The 9,577-nt window shown below is 43.1% G+C and overlaps 1 protein-coding gene across 2 annotated transcripts in view; it reads left to right on the forward strand.

The window, feature by feature from the left end:
- Naa20 (N(alpha)-acetyltransferase 20, NatB catalytic subunit) overlaps window positions 1–9,238 on the forward strand; it is a 14,225-nt gene extending 4,987 nt beyond the window's left edge. Inside the window, exons 3-7 of one of the 2 annotated variants that reach the window (XM_005380942.2) lie at window positions 1,179–1,269; window positions 1,784–1,919; window positions 8,439–8,584; window positions 8,724–8,785; window positions 8,978–9,238. In XM_005380942.2, the coding sequence (XP_005380999.1) occupies window positions 1,179–1,269; window positions 1,784–1,919; window positions 8,439–8,584; window positions 8,724–8,785; window positions 8,978–9,040 (498 nt within the window). In that variant the 3' untranslated portion in view covers window positions 9,041–9,238. Of the gene's footprint in view, window positions 1–1,178; window positions 1,270–1,783; window positions 1,920–8,438; window positions 8,585–8,723 lie in introns of both variants that reach the window. The other variant, XM_005380944.2, reaches the window with a different exon arrangement.
- Window positions 9,239–9,577: the final 339 nt, after the last annotated feature.

Genomic DNA, 9,577 nt, shown 5'->3' on the forward strand with positions numbered 1-9,577 from the left:
TTTTGGTTTTTCTCCGGTACCAGGAACCGAACTCACGACCTTGCGCTTGCCAGGCAGGCGCTTTTGCCGCTGAGCTAAATCCCCAGCCCCCCCAGTTCTTGAAAATAATAATAGGTGCAGTTTATGTTAGAGGTTAGCAAACTAAGGTCCGTGGGCTGAATATATAGCCCACTGCTTGTTTTGCAAATTACATTTTATGGGGGCCTATTTATGCTGATTCATTTACATATTGTTTATGGCTTTGACAGAATAGATGTTCACAAGACCCATGTATACCCATGAGCCTGGGACAGGCACCGCCTGGCCCTTCACAGAAAAAGTTTGCTAACCTCTGAGTTACATCATTACACAGTTATTCCAGGAGAATTAAAATTTTGGAGTACGCTTATAACAATAAGGATGCTTAAATAAAGTAAGTTGTATTCATGAAGGACTTAAAAAGTTACTCGAGGGCTGGGGGTGTAGCTCAGTGGCAGAGCGCTTGCTCCCAGTGCGGAGGGCTGCTGGGCTTGTTATGCAGTCTGTATTTGAAAGTAAGCTGTCCATGTTGTGGTTGACTTGGGGTGTGAGAGAGGTGGGGGCAGGATTTTTCTCTAAGGGAGATGGTCATGGTGTGTTAGGCTGGGTGGCAGAAGACTGGCCGGCCTGCCTTCTTGAGGGTTGTGTTGGAAAAATTCCCAAAGTCATGACTGCCCTCCAGAGGAGAGTGTAGGACCTCAACATGGAGCAGGCTTCCTGGCACTTACTCTGTTTAATGTGTGATTGATCGTGTGTTCTCATGAAAGCACCAGAGGGTTTACACTGAGAGGAAGTACGGGAACGGGACCTAGCAGTGAGGACAACCCAGGATTGGAGGGTGAAGTGATGAATAAATTATTCAGTGTGTATAGAACTAGGGATAAAGAAATAATGTGCTGGAGATTTTTTGTTTGTGTGTTTTGGTGTTACAGATTGCACCTACGGCTTGCACGTGTTAGACAAGCAGCCACCACTAAGCTGTATCTGCAGGCCTTTTTATTTTTGAGATGGGGCGTGTCTCACGAGGTTGGCCGGGTTGACCTTAAATCAAAGTTGTCCTGCTTCAGCCTCCTGAGTAGCTGGGATTAGAGGTTGTGTACCGCCACATTCATCTTAATATGCTTTCCAAAGGAACTTTGCTACTCCTTAACACGCTGCAGTATGGGATTCCCTTTTACTTACAGTACCTTGCCCACTGGCCGGAGTATTTCATCGTGGCGGAGGCTCCTGGGGGAGAGTTGATGGGCTACAGTGAGTATTGCCCGGTGGTCCTGTTCTGGGTAGGAAGACCCAAATTGATTCTAATGTAGGGTTGGTTGTTTTAGACTGGAGGACTAGAGGGAGCAGCCTGATGCTGGTAGTTTATTTCCTTTCCTACCGCTCAGCAGCTTGCTGACCTCATTGTTGTAGACACTGTGGTAGCCTAGGGCTGGCAAAACCTGTGAATTATCTCAGATACAGCTTTAAGTCCACGCGAAATGTAGACATTGGAAAAAGTACAGATTCAGGTTGTTTAGAATTAGTTGTGGTTTTAGTATATCATTAAAAAATTCCTTTCTTAAGTCTGATCCTAGAACTGGATGTAGCATTTCACTGGCAAGTGAATTTTCAAGTAAAAGGACCAACTCATCAGCTGGCTGGCCCCGAGTAATACTGAAAAGGAATAGTTTGCTGTTAGCTTTCCTTGGCATAGAAATGCCCCAAGAGTGGTTCTGTGGTTCTAAGTCGGCGTGTCTAACTGCTGTGCCATTTTTTTTGCTGGCAGTCATGGGCAAAGCGGAAGGCTCTGTCGCAAGGGAGGAGTGGCATGGCCATGTCACAGCTCTGTCTGTTGCTCCCGAATTTCGGCGCCTTGGTTTGGCCGCCAAGCTTATGGAGTTACTAGAAGAGATCTCGGAGAGGTGAGATCCTGCTTTTCAGTACAACCTCTGACCCGCGCGCTCTCCTGTCTCATTGTGCTCTGCTGAACGTCTGTAAGATTCCTCTCCCAGCTGGACGACTGTCCCAGTTTTACTTCATGTTCAGCCTCAAAGCTCTGTCACACGTCTCTGCTTCTGCTTTGCTGCGCCGCGTGAGGCCCACAGGCTGGGGAAGGTGGATGTGGCTCACCTGCAGCAGGCTGCTCCAAGTGCTGTCCCCACTGTGGTGGTCTCTGCCCTGGCTGCTTCACACATCGCCCGGGCAGTGGTAGGTTCACAGTATCCACAGGGCAGGAGAAAATAGCTCAGTCTTTTTTTTTTGGTATCCGGAATCAAACTCAGGACCTGCGTTTGCCAGGCAGGTGCTATGCCACTGAGCTATATCCCTGGCCAATAGCTTTGTCTTAAGCTTAATAAGTACAGTATTCATAGCCCAACAGCTAGTAGCCACTTAGAAAAAAACAAATATATTGAAATAAAATGTGCTTATTTCATTTTTCACTGTGATTACCATTCCTGAGGTGTGTGCGCTTGTTGGGCATCTGATGCCTTCTGGACCTTGGAAACAGCTTCCTGATCACCACCCGCCCTCAGTGTCCCACTGATACTCCTGGGCACAACTTGTATATTTTTCAGTCCCACCAACTGCCAGATACTCAGCTTCATAAAAATACTATAGCATTGAAGCTGGGCATGGTGGCGCACGCCTGTAATCCCAGTACTCGAGAGGCTGAGGCAGGAGGATCATTGCGAGTTCAAGACCAGCCTGGGCTACAAAGTGAGGTCAAGGCCAGTCAGAACTCCATAGCAAAACCCTATCTCAAAAAGATCTCCCCCAGAAAAAAAATACTATAGTATTGAAAGGAATGTAGCATGACATAATACTGACTTTGTTAACTACCTTACCTATATCAGTATCTGACAAAGTTTTGCTGTTTTTCCCCTTGAACATAGGACATATCCTATGGCTCCTCTGATTTGGGAGAACCTTAATACATAGTTTGGGAACTGCCGCCGTGTGACATTTAGATAAAAGAGGCCTTCTGTATCCATTGACGCCCTCTCTATGTGATACAAGGTCACCCAGCAGTTAAAAGAAGGCTTCTTGCTGGGCATGGTGGTGCATGGCAGGAGGATCGCCAAGAGTTGAGGCCAGCCTGAACTGCATAGTGAAACCCTGTCTCAAAAAGATAAAAAAAAAAAAAAATCTCCCGCCTGGTCTAGAAGAGGATAGACAGTGTGCATTTGGCGCTTGTCAAGCTGCCCTGTCCTTCTTCAGTGTAAGCCTGAGAGTGTGCTGGGGAAGAACATGGTGAAGCAGAGGCTCCTGGAGTTGTGTCCACATAGTGCCTCATGTACAGGGGTTTTAAACAAGTAACTGCCACAGACACTGAGCCGTGTGCAGCATGAGCCCATCAGGAGAGGAAAGAAATGGTGTTAGCTGAAAAGGAAGTTCACTCTGGGCTTTGTGATTTTCTAAAGTTCTCCCTAGAGTGAGTACGGGAGGAAATTTTCTAACAAGATACACACCTTACACCTTACTACACCTTACACCTTACACATCTCATTAGTGACATCCTTGCTGGAAAAGAGTACAGGACAGGGAGATAGGAAGTGGGTCTGACCACTGTGACCTTGCACACAGGGTTTAATACATTTGTAGATTTTCTCTTTTTGAGAAGAAAACCACTGACTGCCTTTCCTTTCCACATTCTGAAGCTTCATTATTTTAAGACAGCTGCTAAGGTTTTTAAGGTATTTACTTATATGAGTGTGTGTATAGATACATAACATACACATGCTTATATGCATGTATTTTTAATGTATATATTAAAAATGAAATAGTACATAACTTCAGAGGACACACAAAAAACTGAATGATGAACATTGATACAAAAGGTAAGGGAAATGAAGCCGGTAAAACAAAAAGTATGAGATAAGACTGTAGCTGTGAGCCCAGATATTATAAGTAGTTACAACAGTAAATGTTAATGGACTAACAACTCCAGTTAAGACAGTCAGAACTGTATTCTGTTTGTAGGAAATATGTGTAAAGATTCAAGACAAGGAAAGATTGGAAGTAAAGAAAAATTTGAAGTTGTCATGCAAAACTTAGCCAAAAGAAAGTTGCTGCCTTACAGTAATAATAGTTACATTGTATTTGAATAATTATTACCAGAGCAAAGAACGTACCTGTATATAGAGAAAAGATTTAATTCATCAAGAAGCAGTAACAATTAAAATTTTTATGTACTCATTGACATAGGTTCAAAGTAAAAAATCCAAAACTTAGAAAGCTACAAGGATGGACAGGCAAATTATTGTAATGGGAGATTTGAACATGCTTCTTTCTGCTAGAAAAACCTGATGGCAATTGGCTAAGGGTATAGAGCAAAGGTCAGCAAGCCTTTCCTGGGTCAGACGGTAAATACTTAGGCTTTGCAGGCCACCAAGGTCTACTGTGTACTCCTTTTGTTCCTTTTTTTGACCATCAAAACCGTAGAAACTACCCTTAGCTCGAAGGCAATATAAAAACAGGTTGCAAGCCCTTAAAGGATTTCAGTCAGTAGCCTGATCTCTTTCTGTAAAGAAATGGGGCTTCTCTAGAATTTTTCAACAAATATTTAGGAAATAACTACTGTTACGTCACTGTCTTAGTTACTTTCTCGTTGGTGAGACGGAATCCCCGACACCTGAAGTTGAAGGAGGAAAGATTTATTTGGCTTACAATTTGTAGAGGTTTCAGACCATAATTGGCTGGCTCCGAGGTAGGGAGGCATGGCAGAGGGGCATCACTGGAGAAACAGTTCATGGTGGGCAGATGGTAGCAAAGCAACGAGGGATGACCACAGTTCCTTCTAAGCCCTTATATTTTATAAAGCCTACTTAGGGCGGGTAGCACTCACACCCTTAAGCCTAGTGCCCTTGAGCCTAGCATTGCACCATGAATCAATCTCAGTGGCACACACTAGATCCAGCCACCTCTGAAAAAGCCCCACCTATGGCTGCATGAGGCTTTGGGTGGACATCCAGACACAAGCCATAATGGTCACTTTTTACACAAGAACAAGTATCTGGGAGCATTCCGCAGCTTGGTGTTAAGGCTGTGGTAACCTTGATAACACTTCCTGACCAAAAAATATGGGAAGGAAAGATGTGAGGAAATCTCCCTGGCTGCAGGAATCTGGGAAGGATCACAGCAAGACAGGCTAATCGATGCCTAAGGAGGAGGAAGCATCAGGAGCAGGGGTGTTTGAACTTCAGACCGAAGACTGTTAGTTCATTAACACATTCACAAAGGAGCCGAAATTTGTATGGTTTTGTGCCAGGCAGCTTGAACCACTGGTGGTCCATGCACAACTGTCCCATTGGGTGGCTTTTTATTAGTAAAAGTAAAAAGACCAATAAACATGAGTAGGTCCTTTGGTGCTACCAGTGGTATAAGGCTTCTTGATGGGACAGTCATGTGTGGGGCACTGGTGGTTCAAGCCAGCAGGAACATGTTAAATGTAGTAAATTTGATATAACTCAATATTTATGCTTTTTGTTCTTTTGTTTTTTGGGTTTTTTTTTTTTTTCTGGTACTGGGAATCAAACTCACGACCTTGTGCTTGCCAGGCAGGCACTGTGCCACTGAGCTAAATCCCCAGCCCCCAATATTTATTCTTGATAAAAACTGTAGCAAACTAGGAAAGAGAAGTGGAGAATAACTACCAAAAAATGATGTATTTTACAGACAGACCATAGAAATAGAAAGTACACAGAAATCTACAAGTAAATGTTTAAAAATAAGGTAGTATAAAAGCAATTGTATTTTAATATACAAAAACAGTAAAATACCTGATATACTTTACAGATAGGACCATACAAATTGAAATACACAGAAATCTACAAGTAAATGTTTAGGATTATTAAAATAAGGCAGTATAAAATTAGTTGTATTTTAATATACAAAAACCATAAAATACAGAAAAAGATGCATGGCAGTGGCATTAACAATTACATGTTTAAGAAAAGTCATACACGCTGAGTATGAGTCCTCTGATGTTTTTGAAACTTGGTTATTGACAGACACTAAAATAGCTGACACAGGTGGAGAGACTGGATTGGGGGATATTGCAAAACTTGCAGGTGGTCACATGTGCAATACAATTGCAGTCAAAATCCCAGGTGTTTTTTTGGTGGGGCTTTTTCAGCTGATTCTAAAACATATAAGCAAACTAGTCTTAGAACAACAAAATGAGTGGATTTGCCCCTCCAGATAGCAGTGTGTTGTGAGTGAGACTGCCTTGGGTAGCTGGGAGGACCAGCAGAACACAATATGAGAAACAGGCCCAAGGATAGGCAATTTGGATACACCTTGGGTGGCCCTGCAGTCCATGGTGTAGAAACAGCCTTTTCAGTATAGGCTGCCTACACGGGGATGTTTGCTGGTTTCTCCACTTGGCATACACAGGTCAGTTTCAGATGCACGAAAATTTTTGATGTGACGAGCAAAAGTCGGAAGCTCTGAGAATGTAACATGCGAGAGTCTCTCTGATCTCAGGGTAGATAGAACCCCTTCCCTAGGCGATAAAAGGTGTTGAGTGTAAAGGGAAGACTCATACTCAGCTTTAACAAAGTAGAGTAACTGTTCAACGAAAGATACCATAAAGATAATGACAAGCCACAAATTGAGGAAAGATGCACAGTGCAATATCCAGAATACATAGAGAACGACAAATGGTGAGAAGTAGTAGTACTATATAGGAGAAATCCAAATGGTAAGTGAACACATATATTCAGCCTCATTAGTAATCGGAAATGCAAGGCAGGTGCACACATGTAATCCCAGCACACTGAGGCTGAGGCAAGAGGATCAAGACTTGAGTCCAGCCTGGGCAACTTAGAGACTGAGTAAGACCCCATTTGAAAATAAAAGGGCTAGGGAAGTAGCTCAGTTTGAAGGCCCTGGGTTCAATTCCCAGTACTTTAAAAAAAAAAAAAAGGAAATGCAAATTCTAGTCACACTGAGATGCCATTACACCATAAGACTGCAAGAACAAACGTCCAGTGCACCAGCCTCACTACTGCAGGAGTGGAGACTCAGCCACCGTGTGGGATGTTGGGTGGTGCAGGCAGGTTGGAAGACAGGTCGGCATCCTCTGATGAGGCTGGAGGTGTGCGTACCGTCATGGCAGTGGCTGCCCCGCTGGAGACCTGAGAACTGCACCATGCAACAAGATGCTCAACATAAGTGTCCGTGGCAGTGTGGGTGGCTGATAGCAGGAGAGGCTGGGAAGGTTTTCTGATGGGACTGTGGATCGGTACAGGGGGTGATCGAAAACAGCGAACATTAAATTTTAAAACAATAGTAAAAGACATTGTCATTAATTGCCCTCACTTCACACACTTTATCCCATTGCTCTGGCCTGTCTTTGAGGCAGTGTTGGAAGTTTTTTCATATCTTTACGAGGAGTTATCAAAAATAAGGTGAGTGCTATGGCTGACTGCCATCTAATGGAAAGGCAGGCTTGTAATGACGTGACACTGTGTCCTCACTGGATCTGGTGCCATGTGACATATGGCTCTTCCCTAAATCAAAACGACCATGAAAAGGAAACATTTTAAATTGATTCAGAGGGCCAGGGATATAGCTCAGTGGCATATGCGCCTGCCTGGCAAGCGCAAGGTCCTGAGTTTGACTCCCAGTACCAAAACAAACCAACAAACAAAAACTGATTCAGAACTTAGAAGCAGCCAGGACAGCACAACTAAAGACTCAGGAAGGAGAACTTCCAGAACTGCTTCAGAAAATGGCAGGATCAAGAAGAGTGTGTTGGCGGGGGGTGTTGTAGAGGAATCATCGAGATAATTTTAACACATGCTGTATTTTTTGTCTGTGTGATGGAAGATGAATAAGCTCCAGCCACTCAGGCGGCTGACACACAATACTGACTGCGAGAAACAAATGACAGGAATGCAAAGTCCGATTCTGTTAATTAGTTCATAAGGAGGACCCCAGCTGTAAAATGTGGGAAATCTATTGCAGGAAGTGGGGAGGTAACAGTCTCCAGAGTCAGATGTGGAACCCTCCAGGTGAGCAAGCCAAAGACACAGCCCGGAGAGCCCAGCATCTGGTACCTGCACCTGGGCTTCAGCGCATTCCCATCTCAACAGCAGTGAACACGTCCTGTGCTATGCAAATGCATGTGACAATTGCTTTGACATAAAATGTAGTCATTTAAAAAAACCAGTGCGCAGAATTGTAAAAAATGTTTTGATTTATCTTTTAAGAAAACACGTAATAACAACTTTTGACAAATGCATAAGACATGCATTTTTTTAAAGCACAAAATAACTGTCATAAATCCTGAACAATAAAAGTTACTATTATGATGTAGTCAGCAGCAAGACCCTTTTACTACCACTCAAAGCAAAAGAAAAAGATGTTTTTATAGAAGTATGTAGCCATTACTTCTTTAGGCTCTGACATTCTGCCATGTCTTTTTGTCTTTAAAGAAAGGGTGGATTTTTCGTTGATCTCTTCGTCAGAGTGTCTAACCAGGTTGCAGTCAACATGTATAAGCAGCTGGGCTACAGCGTGTACCGGACGGTCATAGAATACTACTCAGCCAGCAATGGGGAGCCGGACGAGGATGCCTATGGTAAGCACTGCCCACAGCCCACTAAGTTAAAACATTTCCCTTAAAATCTGGCGGAAGTTGGGGGCTTTTCCTAAACATCTTAAATTTGACAGAATGCTCTGCTGTTTGGGTGCTTACATTAAACCCTGCTTTGCCACAGATATGAGGAAAGCGCTTTCCAGGGACACAGAGAAGAAATCCATCATCCCGTTACCCCACCCGGTGAGACCTGAAGACATTGAATAACCTTGGGCAGTGGCTCTTAGGCAGATTGATGTGCTGGTAGTTTATGGACAATATTATTTTCATTGGGTGACCTTGGAGCTCTTGGATTAGGAGAAAAGTGTATCATTTAGGTCTTTAAAACTTCAAGAAAATATAGGTTATAAAGTGTATTTTAAATCTCATTTCCAGTTAGCAGTATCCCACCTATTAAAGCTGTTCGCCATAATGAAATTCAGTCAAGAAGGCCACTAGATCAGGACAGTTCCACTGTCGTCACTCACAGTGTCCACCATGTGCCAGGGGAAGACTGCTCCGACCTCCTCAGTTCTGTGCCTGAGAGCCACTGCTGCACATACGTATTTATTTTGTTTTGAACTGTCAACTGAAGCTTTAAAAGCATATATGAAATGTATAAATCTAAAACGTCTAATAAAAGACATTGCCAACTGAGTGTGTCCGGGACATTTGTTGGTCATTCATATAACTAAGTCAGGTCTGTAAAAACTCACTCTTTAGGATGTATGGTTTTTCACACTGTTGCTATACAAAACATTTTTTAAGTGCGTATTAGAAATAATCCCTGTCCAGGACATTTGAATTTATTGCATGTAAATTCTTCCCAGTTACTTATTTTCATACTGTTGGTCCTGAACTGTTTTTTCCTCTCTCAGTAGTTTGCTTAAATCCTGTCTTTCTTAAACAGAAAAACTTGAGTTTGTTTTTGTTTTAAAAGAAGCAAAAAAAGTCATTCTTAAAGTTGTTCTTCATACTCGCCATGTATGAGTTGCT

The sequence above is a fragment of the Chinchilla lanigera genome, unplaced genomic scaffold (genome assembly GCF_000276665.1).
Source record: "Chinchilla lanigera isolate Chin_1 unplaced genomic scaffold, ChiLan1.0 scaffold00014, whole genome shotgun sequence".
In the NCBI taxonomy this organism is placed as follows: Eukaryota; Metazoa; Chordata; class Mammalia; order Rodentia; family Chinchillidae; genus Chinchilla; species Chinchilla lanigera.